Source organism: Prionailurus viverrinus, chromosome C1 (genome assembly GCF_022837055.1).
Source record: "Prionailurus viverrinus isolate Anna chromosome C1, UM_Priviv_1.0, whole genome shotgun sequence".
In the NCBI taxonomy this organism is placed as follows: domain Eukaryota; kingdom Metazoa; phylum Chordata; class Mammalia; order Carnivora; family Felidae; genus Prionailurus; species Prionailurus viverrinus.
In genome coordinates this window covers 161,130,430-161,150,181 of record NC_062568.1, presented here as the reverse complement: position 1 = coordinate 161,150,181, position 19,752 = coordinate 161,130,430, and the positions used below count along the sequence as shown (strand labels likewise).

The 19,752-nt window shown below is 42.9% G+C and overlaps 1 protein-coding gene across 2 annotated transcripts in view; it reads left to right on the top strand.

Moving 5' to 3' along the window:
* Positions 1-16,005, top strand: part of CACHD1 (cache domain containing 1) — a 214,197-nt gene extending 198,192 nt beyond the window's left edge. Inside the window, exons 23-28 of one of the 2 annotated variants that reach the window (XR_007155029.1) lie at positions 468-619; positions 1,939-2,100; positions 3,404-3,481; positions 4,131-4,232; positions 12,246-13,481; positions 15,993-16,005. Coding sequence is in view for 1 of the 2 variants with exons in the window: in XM_047872635.1 (XP_047728591.1) it covers positions 468-619; positions 1,939-2,100; positions 3,404-3,481; positions 4,131-4,232; positions 12,246-12,484 (733 nt within the window). In the remaining variant the exon portion in view is untranslated. Of the gene's footprint in view, positions 1-467; positions 620-1,938; positions 2,101-3,403; positions 3,482-4,130; positions 4,233-12,245; positions 13,789-15,992 lie in introns of those variants that run through there. The other variant, XM_047872635.1, reaches the window with a different exon arrangement.
* The last annotated feature ends 3,747 nt before the right edge of the window (positions 16,006-19,752 follow it).

The following is a 19,752-nucleotide window of genomic DNA, read 5'->3' as shown; positions in this document are numbered from 1 at the left end:
ACTTAACATATTAAAAGTTCTGAGAAATTGGCAGGAAAGAAAGCTGTTTAACTTGCCTCATGTTTCCCAAATTGATTTGACCAGGTTTCCTTCCTCCCCCCCCCCCTTTTTTTTAAATTACCCTACACATGTGGGATGTCAGGCCAAAATCTAATGAACCTTGGGGCCACTTAGTCTTTTGAGATGATTTGGAATAATCCTCTTCTAATCTGTGATGTGTGGATTTTATTGTGTGATCCACAGAACTGTTTTATTTCTCTCATTTCCATGTTGTTGAGAGACATAAAACAGCTATGCCTTGGCAGATGGTTGCTATTCTTCTTTGTATAAGGAAAGGAAACTAGAGCTCAAGGACTTACGGCACCAGTAAGTAATGGAGCTCCTGAGAGCTGTCTGATGCCCAAGTCCATATGCTGTCCCCTGCCCAGCACAGCTTCCCGGAGCACTCAGCATCATCTCTCTGGCAGGGACTGCTTCGGTGTGCTGGATTGTGAATGGTGCATGGTAGACAGCGATGGAAAGACTCACCTGGACAAATCCTACTGTGCACCCCAGAAAGAATGCTTCGGGGGGATCGTGGGAGCCAAAAGTCCTTATGTGGATGACCTGGGAGCAATAGGTATGTTTGTTCGGAACCCAGAATATTTGGATTCTTGAATACGAATTTTTTTTGCCTCTACGCAAGGACAAAAATCTTAAAATGATCCTCTACCCTAGTTTCCCGTTTCCTTCCTTTGCCAGTAGTTTTTTAGTTACAAATCCAAGGCAGATAATTACCTTCAAAGCTGGCTTAGATATTCTATGCAGAGTAAGCAGCCATGTATCCTGCCAAAGTTTACAAGCCTGGAATTCATTCCCATAAAGCTAGTTCTGAGAAATGTCAGGCCTGGTTTCTGCGTGGCTGAACCATGGAGTTTGTTTGAATTTGAGACCCAGCTGTCCGGAGAACAGGGCCAGCGATGGGTGGAGTGACCACTGCACATTGGTCTCTCCTGCTGCAACGTTGCCTCATGATATTTGCAAGGCAGAAGTTCTGTGGCTACAAGTCAGTACTTCAGGTCCTGGAGTCAGCAGAAGCCAGAGCTATCTAATGGGTAGCTTAGGGTCAGGGACAGGGACACTGGAGGGAAGAACGTGTCTGGGATCAGGCCCCAAGACCTCAAATATGCTTACTACCTGCATACCTCCTCTGAGATTTTCTCGGTGTCTTTCTGGAGCTAGTACAAGGTCCCAAAGCTTCCCTGGGAGGTGAGATATTTAAACCCTTACTTATTTATTTTTTTAAACACCTCCCCACATTAGCCCGTCTATAGAAGAAAAACTCCTCCTATGTGAGGAAGGATCCTGAGCTCACATATTATTACTGAACCAGCTTAGGATGTAGTTGAAGTGACCTTGTTCTAAAACATCACTTTATATACCCACCTGCAGTTTCCTACGTGACTGTGCTAATAGTGTTTTAAAGGGAACCTATAAGCTTTGTAGTGTGATCCTGTTTAGGAGTCCTGCAACTGGCTCGTTGCCATAAAGGACACCAGGTACAATAAATTTGTGCCAAGAGGCCCACGCTGCCCTCACCTTTGTGCTACATGACTTCTCTTCCAAGAGTAGCCCACACTCCGGGGAGCTAGGCTCTTAGCACTGGGCAGCACATATTTAAGTGATTCTCATCTACTCACTTGTTTTAGTAGTCCTTGCCAAATGTGCTCCTGCTCTGCCGAGCAGCCGACATTTAATTTGAGAACCAGGGATTAAAAGAAGCCACTCCTCCCACGTTCTGGTGGATCTTCTTTGAGGTTTTCAAAACTTAAAGCACCTGCTCTTCTCTTCAACACACCCCACCCCACTCTAGTCCCTCCATCTTATTACCCCATCCCCACTTCCTACCACACTTGGGAGACCTTGACAAAGGACATCTATTTGTTTGCTTTAATAAAGGTGACGAGGTAGTCACGTTGAACATGATTAAAAGTGCCCCCGTGGGCCCCGTGGCCGGAGGCATCATGGGATGCATCATGGTCCTCGTCCTTGCAGTGTATGCCTACCGCCATCAGATTCATCGCCGGAGTCACCAGCACATGTCTCCTCTTGCTGCCCAAGGTGAGCCCAAAATGAATCCAAAGCTCCTCTGGGAGGCAGCAGCCTCCCTTGCGTCCTTCCAGAGCTGAAAAGACAGTGGACAGTCGTGTAAGCCCCTAAGTAATTCTAAGAACAGCACTACCTTTTCCGCTTTCATGGAGTGTGATTCGGAAGTCCCCAAAGCCTACTTGCCACCTTTAGCCTGTGGCTCATTCTTTAGTATCTCAACCCTGTGAGCTTCATTTTGATTCCCCAGAAAATCCCCCAATGCTCTCTCGTCTTACACACATTAGCCTCCTACAGCATGCCTCTTGAATAAGCCAGGCAGGGGAGCTGGGATGCTTAGTGGGAAATTTCGTTCTTCCCTCAACTCAGATGTGCTGTCTTTGCTGTTCCAGACAGGTGAGGCAAAGATAGCCTGTTGGCAAGACCATGAGTCTGTTCTATTGCAGCTGTTATCCTGTGGTGTGAAGGAACATGTGCAAAGCAATAATCACAGCTCTTGAAGAGGAGAACTCATTGGAGCCAGATACAAAATGATTAATCTGCAATCATGGCTTCCATACCAAAAGTTAAATGGGATATCTGTGCTCGTTTGCAAGGACGAAACCATTTAATGGGATTCCCCATGTTTTGTAAAAGGCCCCAGGGATTTATTAACCTGACCTTTATGGAGATAAGGTTCACTCATTGTTCTGGACTTGGTCAGGGCCACTTTGCTCATCCTTGCAGCAGTAAGGACAAATTGATGCTGGAATAGTTCACTGTGGCCGCAATCCTGATGGGGCAGTGGGGTGGGTGTGGGGGGCATCTTGGGATAATGCTGCCTGATTTAGTAACAGGACTAATCACAAAGCTCCTTCCCTGTGGTAAGATTTGGATACCGAGATTTCCCCTTGGTAAGTATGTGACAGTCATCCAGTGTTACCTTATACCTGGCCTTTTATAGGGTTTTGTAACACCATTTTCTGGGCACACTCAGCCATGGCTTTAGACCCCTTCCTTCTGTTTGAGGTACATTGGTAGAGGATTAAAGATCCATTAGCCTCTATCAACTTATTTGCTCTCCTTTCTTCAGAAGTTAATTTCAGGTGCCTCTCTTGATTATTCATTTCTGGTCCTCCCTGTTTTGATTCCTGCTACCTCCTCCTTTAAAAAAAAAATGGATGGGACATGGGACATCAGTTTATTCTTTTCCAAGTTTGGACTTGTTCTTGATGGAATGCTGTCACCCAGCCGTCAAAATGAGGCCTCCACAGGGTATTAAAGTGGGTGATTTTGTTTGATTAAATAGTCATGTTTCTTTCTCTTTAATGATGGGTAGAAATGTCAGTGCGTATGTCCAACCTGGAGAATGACAGAGATGAAAGGGACGATGACAGCCATGAGGACAGAGGCATCAGTGAGTATTCAAGCTGCCTCGTTGCGGAACGTGTCAGCAGGAGGCTAAACCAGAATAAATGTTCTGTCTTCTACCCTTTTGGCGTATATTACGATTTAAGAATCTTAATGTGGTGAGGGTTTTTCCTCCCCCATTTTCATTAGGAATAAATAAGTGTAGGTGTTTGCTTTGTTTCAGAAAATCTTAAAAGGAGTCTTGATGTTCCTTTTCTCGTTAAGTGCTTTGTCCTAACACCTCACCCTACCTTTCCTTTCTCCTCCTCATTGCTTTCCAGCATAGTATTTCAGAAAGAGAATCATCAGGTGATATACATTGTTTTAATGCCTCCAGGGATTAAATGTATATAATTCAGTTGCAGGGGGGAAGAGCATTTCTTTATCAAAAAAGAATTCAATTAGCGTGAGATACATTCCTTGGCCTACAACTGTGTAGAACATGTCTTCTTAATGCATGTTGGAGACCTGTGATGAGGAACTTCTCACTGCCCTTAATCCTCAAAATTAAAAAAAATTATAATAATAATAATTTACTTCTTCTATTTCTCCAAAGAATAGCTCCCCCAAGTGTGTGAATGAACCTGCCCAGAGCAAATGTACTCTATACAATAAGGATACTGGCACAAGAGTGATTACCTGTCTTCTCCCCACAGTCAGCAATACTCGGTTTATAGCTGCAGTCATCGAACGACATGCACACAGTCCAGAGAGGAGGCGTCGCTACTGGGGTCGATCAGGAACAGAAAGCGATCATGGTAAGGTCTAGCTCCTTCTGAAGAGTCTGGTGGGCTCCCTGTGGGCCAGTGCTCACATCCCCTCTTCTCCCTCCTGTTCTGTGCTCAAATTCATTACTTTGGCATAGTTTTCCAAAGGACATATTCCAACATGGCACATTTCTAGGAGCCCAAGGGTAGTTTTGATTTTTGTCTCGGCACTTGCAGGAATAAGTGAGATGACCCTTGGGCACACAGATTACATCTAAGTGTTCTCCATGCATAAAGGTCCACATTGTCTGAATGGAACCTGCTTACCATTCCATGTGATCCTTGGTAATTGGCATCCACATCAGTTCTGCTACCCACTGTTGTTAGCTGGCCAACACCAGCATCCTCAAGGGCTCTCTCAGCCACGTATACACTTTGGACATGACAGGAGTTCATGCTTCCTTCTGGCATTCCCCATCCTGACCTCCAGCCTTGCCTGGAAGGTTCAGAGAAGCCTTCACCAAAGAGACAACATTTGCACTGGGCTTAAAGGCTGATGAAAGAAAAGTTGGGGCAGAGGAGATTTAGAGGCAAGCGGACTGGTGTATATAGTCATGGAGGTTATAGAAGATGCCTCTAAGATGCTCAGAAAGGGTTGGCACTAAGGCTGAGCGGGCTGTGAATTATCAAGTCCACATGCTGTACCAAAGACTTGGCCACCACCTAGCTTCTTACCTTGCCAACATCCGGATGGCTTGTCGTCACAGGGAATAGCAGACATGTCCCGCCCTGTAGCCATCACTGCCAGTGTTCCGCAACAACATGACAGGAGTGTGGGGCCTTGTAAGAACTTTTTGTAATTGTAAGATCTTTTTGTTTTTCATGTGCTTGTTTAATTTTCTAGAAAACTTTATTTTCTTCCCAGAATCAGATCTTTTTTTAATGCATAAATAATGCATTTATACCTTTTTGACTCTTTCTCCACATCTACCCTAGGGAAAGAAAAAAAAAAAGGAAGTCTACAAACAGTGAGCTCCCAGCCCTGTGCTAAAACATGCAGGAGTGGATATTTGTCAAGGCAACCAGTGTTGCCTTTTACATGACAGCCAGGTATTCAAACTCCCTTTGGAAAACAGAAGCCAAAACTCTGATTTGTAAATTGGAGGTTCCTAATTTGAGATTTGAATGACATTGTTCCCACCAACTAAGTAGAAACTTCAGGTTTCTATGCAGAGTCAAAGCACAACTTAAATTTTTCAGTTTCTTTGACTTTCTGGGGTTTTTTCCCCTAAAAACCTTTGAACCTGCATAAATTCATTCTGCCAGGCAGTTCTGTGCCTCTTCTCCTTTGAATAATAAAACAGGTTTGAGGCTACTAAAGTTCAACAGAAATAATTTCTTATTCAGCAGAAATACTGAATCCTTTCTCTCTCTTTCCTTCTCCCCGGATAGAAATTGCTTCAATACGAAATTGGAATTCTGAGTGACGTTTCCAATGTTCCATTAGCTCTCCCATTGTCTTAGTAAAATGGTGTATGAAGCAACAGCTTAGATGAAAGCAGTAATGCAGTGTCAGTATCTGAAAGCTAAGGAATCTAGCTAAGGGCTTGCTTTCTTTCATTTTTCACAATAATTGGATCCCTGTTATCCCTGAGGAATGAAAAATAGTTCCTCGTGCAGATAGAATGCAACACCAAAAGAAATGGAAGACATTGACATTCCACATAATTCCAAATGTACCACAAAAATCAATAGCATTTAACTGCATGTTGTCATATCCCTGAACCTGAATGGTGGGTCACTAAAAGTGGTGGCATCAGGTTAATGTCCCTGTGATGCCAAGAATAGGCCATGGGTAGGTTCGCATGAAAACAAGGAAATCTAATCTCGTTGTTTTGTCAGTACCCTTCTTTCTCAGCTCTGTTTGCTAGGCACAGTGGGGGGACCTTGTGAAGGGGCGGCCTCATTTCTGTGAGGCCGAGTGATTGTGGAAGAGCTTCTATTATAGGGCCAAGCACAGCTCACTTGGAACCCACCTCTCCCCCTCCACAGGTAATGAGATCTTAGTGAAGCTACTTTGGACCTTAGTTTCCTAATAATTAAAATGAGATTAGAAATGTCTCCCTGGTGAAGTTGTGAGCACCAAATGAAATAGCATATGGCAGGTGGGAGGTCAGGGTGACTTGCCCACCTCCATACCCACTCTGCCCTCAAGGAATGTACAATCTAGCAGAAAACTGTAAATGAATGCATGTACTCATAAGACTGATAAAAGACTGAATAGGACAGCTTCCTTAAAGGACCAGAACAAAGAAGATAGGGAGTTAGTTCACTTTTATCTGCATGAGAATCATGGAAGTCCCCTGGGGGGAAGGTGGCCTTGGTGCTGTTGGCGCTGTCCCTTGACGGGGTAAAATTGTAGCACCATGGTTCTTTGCAACCCGGTGAGCATTTTTACCTTGGGTCTGATCCACAAAAGGAAACTCAAAGGAATAAAACACATAAATATATAAGTACTGAACAGACTAGATTTTCAGGATGTGATTCAGAATTGTGATATACCTAGAATTAAAACTGAATGTCACCAGGCCAAACTTGTAGACTTCAAGCTGTATTTTTATTTAGAAACATGGGCATTAGGGACACCAACCCCCACCCTTGCGCAATCAAAAATCCACATCTAGGGGTGACTGGTTGGCTCAGTTGGTTAAACGGCTGACTTCGGCCCAGGTCATGATCTCACGGTTCGTGGGTTTGAGCCCTGCACGGGGCTCTGTGCTGACAGCTCAGAGCCTAGAGCCTGCTTCAGATTCTGTGTCTCCCTCTCTCACTGCCCCTCTCCCACTCTCTCTCACTCTCAAAAATAAAACATTAAAAAAAGATATTTTAAATCCACATATAACTTCTCACCCCCGCCAAAAGAAAAACTTTACTACTAATAATCTGTTGACTGGAAGCCTTACCAAGAACATGAACAGTGGATTAGTCTACATTTTGTATGTTACATGTATTATATAATGTTTTCTTAAAGGAAGCTAGAGAAAAGAAAATGTTAAAATCATAAGAGAAAATACATTTACAGCCCTGTCCTGTATTTATGGAAAACTAGCCTGCGAGTAGACCCATGTAGTTCAAAGTTGCTCGGGGGTCAGTGGTATTTCATGTGGCCAAGAGAGTTTTGTATTTCAAAGGAATCTTATTTTAATTTTTGTACCTTAAAAATACTAAAATAAGAATAGTTTTTGAAAGGTAGAATTATTTTCGTCAATATTCTAAGACCACTTAGAATGACTGTTTTTCAGCCCTTGACGATTTACTGTTACACTCGCAAGTAGCAATTAAAAACAATTACTACCTATTTATGCTTTAATTCTATATGTCTGCCCATTTTTTTCTTCTGAAAATCTCATGTTCTATCCATTCATCAACTGGCTTATCTTTAGGTTAAAAGCCACCAATGTGTATTTGTCCCTTTTGAATCTGCGTGTTAGTTACCAGCTCATTAGAAACTGGATATAAATGTATTTAAGCAACATTTTTTTCTTTGTAAAAGGGAGACCTCCTCCTAGTGAAGCAAATTCCAAAAAGCTTAAAAGGTGAATGGTGAACCTTGAAAACCTGGTCAAAAACTGTAGAGTGCAACTTAGGGCCACTGTTTTTTTGGAGGCGCGTGGATATTCTCCCACAGTTACTCTCTGTGACCACAAGGTGGAGAGTGAGTCCCCAGAGTGACCTAACCTCCCCACCCATCCAGAGAGGTTTCTTCAGGAACCATCAGCTAAATATGTAAGCACAATACCAAAAAGCCTGATCTTGACTCCTGTTCTCAATGGTCGCCTGGTCTCCTTCCTGAGCCTACTTTTTGCTTGGGGTCGCCTTTTCAGAGACTATACTACATACACCTTTGGATAGTAAGAAACTTTTCCTTTGAAAGTATTGGCTGATATCCTTTGTGTTTTCAATAGTGCTTCCTCTGCCTTGAGTCATACTGAGTCTGTCTTATTCATCACTGTTCCCAGCACTCAACAGAATTGTCTGGTGCTAAGTAAACACTCAATTTGTTAAGTGAGAGCATGTGTTTGGCTTTCTCCCGCTTCTCCACAGCTTGCTATCCCTCCCTCCAGATCTTCATTAATTATTGAGATAAGAGGAAGCTTGAGTAAGTTACAGAGGGGCTGAGCAATACTGCCACACTGAGAAAATTAAACAGAATGTCCCAGAGCAAGGGGTTCACTTTGGAAGACCCTGTGCTTGGGCTCTCATCAGAAAGCAAGAGCAGGAAAAATGGGGGTGCCCCTGTGGTGCTGTGGGAACAGCTCCATCATTAAAACCACCCTTGAGCCTATGACCAGCCAGGTCCAGAGCACCCCTGGCGTGTTAAGTCAGAACCCCTGGGCAGGGCCCAGTGAATCCTGGAACGTCTTCATTGTTAGATGAGAATGTCACACCAGATAAAACCACAGATACCCAAAAAACTCTTAATACCGTTGCTTTGGGAGCATAGTAATGTGATTTTGAAAAATGAAGTGCCTGCTCTGTGTGAAGCATTGCGTTGAATATTAGGAGTACAAAAATAAATGGAAATTCACTAATGGCCACGACGGCCCTAAGTTTTATTGCATAGTAAAAATCTAAGCTAGAGATGTGCACAGAATGCCATTTAAATTCACAGAAGGGGCAACAGACCCCACGTGGGCTGGCAGGATGGGGTGCTGGGGGTTTGGGTTGCTTCCCAGAGAAGACCTTTAAAAACTGAAGCATGAAGGACAATAGCCGGATGATGGAAGGTGGGAGGGTGAGCCCGGCAGAAGGCCTGTCATGAATTTTACACCAGGAATGTAAAAATGAGTTAACAGTTTCTGTGGGTGCTTGTAAATGAGTGGAGATGGGAAACCCTTCAGGAGGTACTTGGAGGCAAGATAAAGACAGCCTAGCACTAAAGGTTGGCCAACAATCGTCAACATAGATGCTGAGATTTTGCTAAAAGTGTGTCTTCTACTTGAGTCCCCTACGTGTGAAGCACATGGCAGCTTAAGCACACGCAGCACTCTGTAACTGGGGCTTCAGCGTCTACCATCCAGTCTCACGTTCCAGACCGAGCCCTGCTGAAGCTGAGAATCCCATTCTGGCTCCTGATTCTTGAGGAAAGGCATCACTGTTTCCCCAGCCCTGAACCTAGAAACCTCAACCTTATCCAAGGATGTCAACCTGGATCTTCCCCCCAGGGAAGTCAGTTGGGCCACCAAAGGAAACCTACTCTGAGCTCAAACAGTGTCTTGAAGCCAGCCGCTTGCCCTACGTAACACAGCCGCTGGCCCACTTGAGGTCCTCATCATCTCCTTGGGCCAGCACCACAGCCTCCTGTCCTCTGAGCCTCAGTCCCACCTTCTTTCCAGCCGCTTCACTGCCACAAGTGATCATCTTCAAGAACATGTTATGTCCTTGCACCCTCCCCTACCTCTGGCCTGTTGCTAAATCCCAGCTCCTAGCTCAGCCAGCCTTCCTGATCTGGTCTGAGCCCGCATGTTCAGTCTCCTCTCCTGCTGCTTTCTCCCCCATACCGAGCTTGTTACCATCCCCAAAGCCCCTAGAGGCTCTCGGGCTGTTGTGTCTTGGCATTTGCTCATCTCCCAGCCTGCAGTACCTTTCCACCCCGCTCTTTACCTAATGAAGCCCTTCTCTCCCATGAGGGCCACTTTAAGTGTCCTCGTAAGGTGTCCTAAGCCAAGTTAATCAGCTTTGGTATCCCTCTCCATGTGCCTCTGTTTGAATACCTTTGTTTCCCCTTCTTGACTGTGGGCTTCTTGGGAGCTGGAGCTTCCCCCTTACCCCTTTTTTGATTGAACCCCCCACCTGGCACCAAGGAGACACTCAGTGATGATAGACGCCTATGTACATGAACTTCACCCTCTTCTGCCCCCTTCATCCCTGACACTTGGGATCTCCAAGTCTTTTCATCCTGACTCAAAGTCATCACTCCCAAACCCCCCTAACTTTTAACTGCTTGCCAACTTCTATTGTTTCCACCTCTGAGATACTTTTAAATCTGCCTAATCCCATACCCCTAGTTTTAATTCTTAGTCTGTCATCTGGGCTGTTGCAATAACCTCCCAACTGTCCCCTCTATTTCCTTTTTATTCATCTTCCAAACTGCCACGAGAACTCTCTCTGAAACACAGAAACTGTCATGCTATTTTTTTTTTCAGTCTGTTCAAAATGTACTGTTCCTCCATTTTCTCTGCTTTGGCCTTTATAATCTGACTGTAACTCACCTTTCCACCTGTCTCCTGCCACGTTCTCCAACTGCCTACCTGCACCCGTCCTAGCCACATGGTACAGCAGTGGCCTTGGCTTTCCACACCTCTAGGCTGTGCTCCTGTTCCCTTGCTCCTATCCACTTACCAAACTCCTACATATCCTTTTAAGCCCAACTGAAATAAGAGTTTTTCTGTGGAGCTTTCTCATTCTTCCAGCCGGAATTAGTTATTCCATGTTCTCGATACCAGTTATACCTCAACTATAGCACTTATCATTATCTGCATTAGAATAAACCCAGCTTCACAAATATGTCTCCTGTTCGGTTGTGAAATCCTTAAGGAAAAGAGACATCTCTTATTCATGTTTTGTAGCCTCCCTCTCTGGCTGCATAATGGTCTTCAATGAATGAATAATTGAACGGATCTATGCTTGTATTCATTTTATTTCTCAAACTCTAGCTTTTAAGCTCCTTGTGCAGGGAGCAGATTTTCACCTTGGTGTCTCCTGCAATGCCTAACATAGTATCTTGTACATAGTAGGTGCACAATAAATATTTCTGGAGCTAGACTGACTTAAATCTGTCATTTGCAAAATGGTTCATTGAGGACAGAGAATTGCCTTTCTCATTTTTGCACCCAGCATACATTTTCAACCATATCCCATTCCTGCTTGGCTGTATGCAAGCACATCAATTTTGCACCACAAATGTGACTAGCACTACCCATGGGTGAGCTCTGATTGATGCTAACCGTAGATGCAGTGGAAATATTAATGAGCTGTCACTTCTCAAAAATTTTAAAGGGGATTTTTGCAATATTTAAAAACATGCCAGAGTTCTTGGAATGGAATCCTTTGATCAGCAAGGGCATTTTCTTTTGAAACGTGTATTACTTAGAATACCAAAAGAAATTAATCTTTAAATACAGTGAGCCAGCTTACACAGAGAATAGTTGATTCCTTTGCTAGTTGCTATGGGTATATGTGGAGTTCGTATCTCATCAGGTACTGCAACTTTGGGCAAGTTCATTAACCTCTCTGATCATCATTTCCCTCACTTGTATAATTTGTGTGTAGGAATTCCAGGACACCGGTGTGTGCCATAGAACAGATATACGCACAATGGAGACACTTGTTTTTGTCCTTGCTGTGAGATCACATGCAGGCCTGTTGAAGCCCAGCTTTCTCCACCAGCCCCCAACTTGATTTGAATCCTATTAGGACTTTGTTTTCCTTTTCTCTTCTCTTTTCTTTTCTTTTTCTTTTCTTTCTTTTTTTTTTTTTTGAAGCTGCCTTTTTTATTTTTCTTTCTCCCTACTTTTTCTTTTTCTCCCTTTCTCCCTTCTTTCTTTCTCTCTCTTTTTTCTTTCATTCATTCATTCATTCATTCATTCATTCATTCAAATAAAGTTAATCTTATCTCAGGGAAAAGTGTAGGAGGATAGTCCCAAATGTCAATGGTAGTTATCTGTGGATCAGGTGGGAAGAGCGATGATTTTAGTTTTTGTTGTGTTGATTTGGGGATTTGGGAAAAAGCTTCCTATATATATATTTTTTTTCTTATCTGTACTTTCTCAGGTGTCTAAAATTTTTTATTGTGTAATTGTTGGGGGGGGGCGGTGGCACAGAGGAGAAACAGCTAACAAAAGATCTCTTCAAAAATAAGCCACTTTGACGTCCGCTGGCAGCCTGCAGATGTTTGCACCCATGTAACACAAAGATAGGAACATCTCCCCGTGCCCTAGAAATCTTCAGTCACTTCTCCCTGTGTCTGGAAGCTCTCAGCTGCTTGTTCTGTTCATTTTCTAGGTTACAGCACCATGAGCCCACAGGAAGATAGTGAAAACCCCCCGTGCAACAATGACCCCTTGTCAGCTGGGGTGGATGTGGGGAACCACGACGAGGACTTGGATATGGACGCCCCGCCCCAGACGGCCGCCCTGCTAAGTCACAAATTCCACCACTACCGCTCCCACCACCCCACGCCGCACCACAGCCACCACTTGCAGGCGGCCGTGACAGTACACACCGTCGATGCAGAGTGCTAACACTCTCCTGACCTCCACGAGAAGATGGGAGCTGGGAGGTACAGAATGTTCTGGAGGGAAGAAGAGCCAGCATCAGATAATCCACAGCAAGAGACCCCTTGTGTTCGTGCTTTGTCCAGAGCGGTTTAACTCACTTGCTGCCTGTCAAATGTGTTTCGGAATGAGGAACAACAACAAAATCATGTTTGTGAAAGTGCGAAGCTGGTTCTGAAATGGAGGGGAAGTAAGCCTGATTAACGAACCTGCCATAATACCAATGGGATGGAGCAGAAGGCAAACCTCCAAACACAGAGGCGAGACCCATAAACGAAACATTGGGAACCTTCATTAAGCTGAGCCAGAGGAATGTCCCAAGGAGCCAGAAACATTCGGCTCTCCTTAACTGGAAGAGAGACAAGTGTGCCCAGCCGGAGACTGGGAACGTGGCACATCCAGACAGAAATGTGTGCTTTCGGAAGATCTCGCTTTGTTTCTGGCGGTACCTAGATACCACAGTTGCTGTATGGAACTCCTGTTAAGCTCTAAATGATGCATCTCAAAATTTCTAAGTAAAGGATTATTTTTCTACTATTTATTGAACTTTCAAACATTCTCAAACTTTGGGGGAAAGAAAAGGAAACACATGAGAAATTGTCAGCAATTATCCCTAGCTGTTTTGTGTGTGAAGTGGTTGACTAAGGAGTTCTATTATTTAACTGATATCCTCCCACTGCCCCACTCTACAAAATGGGAAAATGAAGAAATCCTTCTCTCTGACTTGTTTACATACATTTTCTTTAGAACGTCATCTTATGGAAAGCTATCTTTTTTTGTAATGCAGTATTCTTTATGTTTGACAGAGGCAGGGAAGACAGAGGAATCCAAAATGCTTTTCAAGAAATGTTATGTCTCTTTTTCACTCATTTCCACTCCCCGTACGATGCTTTTCTCAGATGTCTTACAAAACCTAGTATTACAACCCCAGCCTTTCGGCTAAGGGAGGGATGGATTTCTTCTTGTGTTAGAGACTATAAATTTTTAAGTGTCCCATTTTGATTCTGAAAATATTGAGTACATAAAGGAAGATGTTTTTAAACTTCAAAATTGATTCTTAAAGATTTCTTTTGATATCCTAGTTCAAAGCTGCTGCCAGTTATCCAAGAAGCTATCCACTGAACTGCTTTGTGACGTATACAGAGATTAATCCGATCTGGCTAATATAACGTGGGGCATTGTATTTTTAAAGTAGTGTTCTAATTACAGTGATGTATTTTAGATTCACATCTTGTGATTCAAATATGTTATAAAGACATTCTTGCACCGTGTGTGTGGTAAATCTCCGTTTATATGTAGTTGGAAAAAATTCACTGAATAACGTTTTAACGATAGGGTATCACGATATAATGTAAAAAAAAACAAAAACAATTGGTTCTTCAGCAGTACAGAAAGTAAACTGTATGCGTGCTATCAGGAAACCCCTTCGTACTGTGTATAAATTTGCAGTCTAGTGAAATAAACTGTATGAACGGACAGTCTTAGTGTTTATAGTGATGCGTTCACGTGCTGCTGCTTGTGCCTTGTGGAGATTCCGTTCACTTTGTAACCCAGCAGATCAGTTACAAAACTGAGTGGGCCTCCTCTCAGTGCTACTGTCGACGTCAGGGGGTTCTTGACATCTTGAAGATGCAAAAAAAATTGAAGAATATAAGGGGATAACATTAAGAACAAATGTTAAGGGGCGCCTGGGTGGCTCAAGTCACTTAAGCATCCAACTTCGGTTCAGGTCATGATCTCACAGCTCATGGGTTCGAGCCCCTCATTGGGCTCTGTGCTTACAGCTCACAGCCTGGAGCCTGCTTCTGATTCTGTGTCTCCCTCTCTCTCTGCCCCTCCCCTGCTCGTGCTCTGCAACTCCCTCACTCAAAAATTTAAAAAATTGAAAAAAAACATAACAAATATTAAAAAATGTGTGGAACATAGGTCCCTCTTCCTGAGTATCTACATTCATGCCATTAATAGTAAATAATTCTCTAACTGCTGGAGAGAATGGGGACTTCCCTGTCTTCCCAGAAAATTAAGCCTCTCCATTTTGTTTGCCGAAGTTGAGAACCTTTGTGTGGTGGCACTAGCTTTGTGGGATTCCTACTAGATGGGAGAAAACCTGGGTATTTTCAGGGAAAGAATTACAAAACAAAGAGCTTAATAACATGTTAGAGCATACTCAAAGGTAAGAACATAAATGCACCTTGTGTCTTTTGTGCTAAGTATCTCCCCTGTCCTGAACTTGGGGGGACGGGGACAGGTGGAGAGGGGGGCAGGGATTGAGTCCTTCTAGCTGAATAAGAGCACAGAACTATTTTACACCCCCTGTAGAACGTGGCACACAGGTTTGTGAGGTTTTGCCCTTCTAAGCTCCCTTTTGTTCCCTAGACATTGCATGTAGTGTTGTTTGAACATTTGTTGTTCGTGTTCTTGTTTCAAAGGAAAATTAAGTGCTTAGGAACTTTTTTATCCTGGTGACCGATGTTGGTTCTTCTTGCCCCTCAGATACCATTGCTTGTTAAACACGAGTCTTCCCTGAAATCCTAGGCAGGGGGGTTAGGGGGGGGGTTCCTAGCAATGCCTTTCCATTCACTAAGACCTCTTAATGCTTATAACCAATACTTACATCAGTGTTGACAAGTTTCAACAGCTAAGGGTGTCCCAGGTCACTTGATACCTCTAGGAAAGGGAGTTTGCTATTTGGGGCCTAAACAACACTGGTTCAGACCCACGTAGCTCTGAGTACATTCATCTGCGTTTCTAATATATTTATTTTAGATATTTTGATTTTTTTTTTTTTAGTGTTTATTCATTTTTGAGAGAGAAGGAGACAGAGCGTGAGCCCAGAAGGGATAGAGAGAGAAGGAGACACAGAATCCAAAGCAGGCCCCAGGCTCCGAGCTGTCAGCACAGAGCCTGATTCAGGGCCTGAACTCACAAACTGTGATATCGTGACCTGAGATAAAGGCAGACGCTTAACCAGGGACTGAGCCACCCAGGCACCCCATAGATACTTCAGAAAGCATTGTTGTTATTTGTTTGTTTTTCCTCTGCTTCTTGATTTAATTTGAATGTTCAACTAAGCCTTATTAATATTTTTATGTGAAAAATGTTTTCAAATTGACTCAGGTTTATTTTGCACGTCAGCGTGACTGGTACATGGAGAGAAATTGTGGAAGATCACTTGAGCTCATTTCCCTGTGGGGATGGACTGCTGTAATGATTACACTTTCAGGAAAAAACAAACAAAAAACCTATTTCTGGTAGAATAATCAAATCAAAATGCGTCAGCGCATTCTCATCTGTGTTGTCTTTGGTCTATTTCTGAACACAGAAGCAGTGATTTTCCTGGCTGAAATACAATGCTGTATTCAAATTTTTTTCTGATTTTTCAGTAAGGAACACTATGTTGAAAGATCTGTTTCTATGGCTATTATAAGATAGATAGTCTAATAGCTAAGGTGTATATAACTGTATAGATAGATAGATACACATCTGACATTTTTTAGGCTTCCCTCTAACCTCCTTCATTGTCCTGTACTGCTAATTAGGGCCTCTCCATCCCTTATTACAGTGTTCCCTCGTCTTTTTAAAATTCATTACTACCCTCCTAAGGAGAAAATTTTGATTTATATTCACCCTAACAAGTTAGATATTAGCAGATCAGATTTTGTTAGATGGGTTGGAGCTTTGGAGGGCTACACAAAAATCAGTTTCTTCTATATCTTTTTATTCATGCTTTGGATGTGTGTGTGTGGTTTATTGAGGTTTAAGTGCCATATACATTGTAAGATATTTAAAACTTACATCATGGTGATTTGATACATGTATTCATTGTGAAAAGATATCCCCCATTAACACTTCACTGACTTATCTTTGGTAAGAACATTTAAGTTCTCTTAGATTTCAGTTGTACAATATAGTACTGTCAACCTTGGATCCTCAGACCTGTTCATCTTAGAGTGAAAGTTTATCCCCTTTTACCAACGTCTCCCTTTCTCCCTCCCTGGTAGCCCCTGGCAGCCACTTTTCTGTTTCTAGGAGTGTGAGTTTTTTAAAAAAAATTTTAATGTTTATTCTTGAGAGAGAGACAGTGAGTGTGAGCGGGGGAGGGGCAGAGAGAGAGGGAGACACAGAATCCGAAGCAGGCTCCAGGCTCAGCCATTAGCACAGAACCCTACCTGGGCCTCAAACCCACGAACCTCGAGATCATGACCTGAACTGAAGTCAGATGCTTAGCCGACTGAGCCACCCTGGTGCCCTTATATGAGCTTTTTTATAGCCTTAACTAGATCCTACCTTCCTGAGGCAAGGACTGTTTCTTATTGTCTTTGTAGTGTTCATGGTACCATACCCTGTACTTTGCAGGGAGGGCCTTCGATGTTTGTTGAAAAGATTGAACGTCTAGAGTGTCAGCTGCAGTCATAATTAGAGCTGACCCTTGAAAATCACAGGGGTAAAGGGCCCAGACTCCCCACAGTCTTTTGACTCCCCCCAAAACTTCTAATAGCCTATTGTTGGCCAAGAAGTCTTACCAATAATGTAAGCCGTTGATGAACACATTTTTTGTATGTATTACTGTTATTACAGTAAAGTAGGCTAGAGAAAAAATATTCAAAACCTTAAGAGAAAACACATTTATAGTACTGTATTTTTAAAAAATCTGTATAAGTGGACCGACCCATGCAATTCAAACTGGTGTTCAAGGGTCAACTGTGATTAGTTACAACGGGTAATATTACACGACTTAAAGTAGTAGATGAAGCAAATTTATTTCTCCAAAATACTTCCTTAATCAATTAGTACTTTTTTTAAATTGAGGTATAATTGGCATAACGTTATATTTCACGTATATAAGGTAATGACTCAGTATTTGTATATATTGCAAAATGATCATGTCAGTAAGTCCCATGAATATTCATCACCATCGCAGTTGCAAGTTTTTTTCTCATGATGAGAACTTAAATGATCTGCTCTCCTAGTTACATTCAAATGTACAGTACAGTATTGTTAACGATAGTCGTTACACTGTACATTACATTCTCGTGACTGGAAATTTGTACCTTTTGACCACCTTCATTTTGCCCACCCTGCCACCTTCCTCAGACAACCACCGATCTGTTCTCTATAACCATGAACTCTTTTTTTTTTTTGTGCAACAGCTTTTTAGTACATTGTACTAAGAATTAGCACAATGTTACATGTTTAACAGCTTTTTAATGTTAGCTCTGATATAAAAATCCTCAATTTTCTGAAACAGTTTCTGTATACGTGTGTGTATATATATATGTGTGTATATATATATGTATATATATATATATGCCTTTAAAATACTATCTCTTTTAATTCATGTGACATATACATACATCTACATGGAAAAAAAATTACTATTGTGTAACTTAAATATATAGTTATCCAGATCAATGATGGCTCCCTCAAAAATAAATGCATAGTTATCCAATATCCAATATAGGTTTAAATGGCATTTATTTTGAAGAAGGAGCCACGTAAATATGGAAGTTTTCCAAATCCTACTTCTTGTAAGACTTCTCGTGTTTCCTTCACACTATTCCCATTCTATTTTGGGGTGCTACTTGATTAAAGTGTTTTATGTAACAATATACCCACCAGGATTACTGCCTTAGTTCCTACTTCAGCCTAGTGCTTTTGGGGAAAAAAAAAATTATGTAACAAGAAGCTTGGCTCTCGTACAAAAGTATGTCCCTGACTTTCAGGGCTCCTTGGCAATCCTTTGTCCAGACCCAGTTTGTTCTCTAGTACATTCTCCTCAAAACTGTTCCAGAAAGTCTTCTCCCCCCATGCCACAGCCTCTCTGCAGATGCCTGCATTCTGCCCTGGCATTTTGGGTAGAAATCCCACGACTTTTATACCTTTCATGTCAAAATGGCTCTCAGACGTCACCCTCTCTGTTCTCAGAGGAAGGAATGTTCCAGCTCCTTCCCAGAGCCAGCGGGAAATCAAGCTGCACCACATCTGCATATCCTCAGCTCCACTGCCCTAGTGAGTGCTCCTTCGCTCTGAGCCTGAAGCATACTCCATTACCCCCTCACCTACAAATGCAAACCTTCCCCTGGCTCTCCCCTCCAATGACTCTTAGACATTCCCCCTGTCTTTCTGGGCCACTGTACAAAGCTGCAGTGTTCACTCAAGCCCTCAGCGGCCTCTCCTGCTGTGCCCCTGCTGCAACCCCGCCCCACACCATGCACTCATTTGTTGCTGTGACTTCATCCAGAAGCTACAAAGGCACCCGCCTCCCCACAGGCTGCACCGACCCTCCACGCTCCCACTCTTTTCCCTGAAATCTTGATCCCCTGTCCAGTTGCGTGGGGGCTTCGCAGGCCATTCCAGCATCAGTTACCCACCATCCCTTCCCTGTCCTTTCTCCCCTGGGCTACTGCGACAGCTGCCGGGCTTTTGTCCCATCTCCCTTCTGCCCCACCCAATTCATCCTCTAGGCAGAAGACCACCTACTCCTCACTTTGAGGGAAATGTCACCTACTGTAAAATGAGTCATTTTGTAGTAGACAGTTCGGTGACGTTTTGTGCGTTCAGAATGTTATGCAACCATCCATCACCTCCCTTTAGTTCTGAAGTATTTTGGCCAGCCGAGGAGAAACCTTATTCCCCATTTCCCCTTTCCCTTAGCAACCACCAATCTACTTTCTATGGATTTCTGTGAATTTACCTAATATGGCCATTTCATATGAATACAATAGATGACCTTGTGTGTGTGGCTTCTTTCACTTGGCACAATGCTTTTGAGGTTCTTCTGTATTGTAGCAGGAATGAGTAATTGATCCCTTTGTGTGGCTGAGTACTGTTCCATTATATGGATATCCTGCATTGTGTTTATCATTCATCGTTTGATGGACATTTAGGTAGTTTCCATCTTCTGACAATTGCATATAGTGCTGTTTTGAGTGTGTACAAGTGCTTGTTGGAATACTAATTTTTAATTCTTCTGGATATATCCCTGGGGGTTGTATTGCTCGGTCACATGGTATTTCTGTTAAACGTGTTGAAGAACCACCAGACTGTTTTCTGGAGTGGCTGCACCATTTTACATTCCTACCAGCCGCGTGCAAGAGTTCCAATTTCTCTATTTCCTTCCAACACTTATTTTCCTTCAAAAAAGAAGTATAATCATCCCCATGGGTATGAAGTAATATCTCATGGTAGCAGAGCAGTTTTTTTTTTTTTAATGTAAAATTAAAACCTGCTCCTTG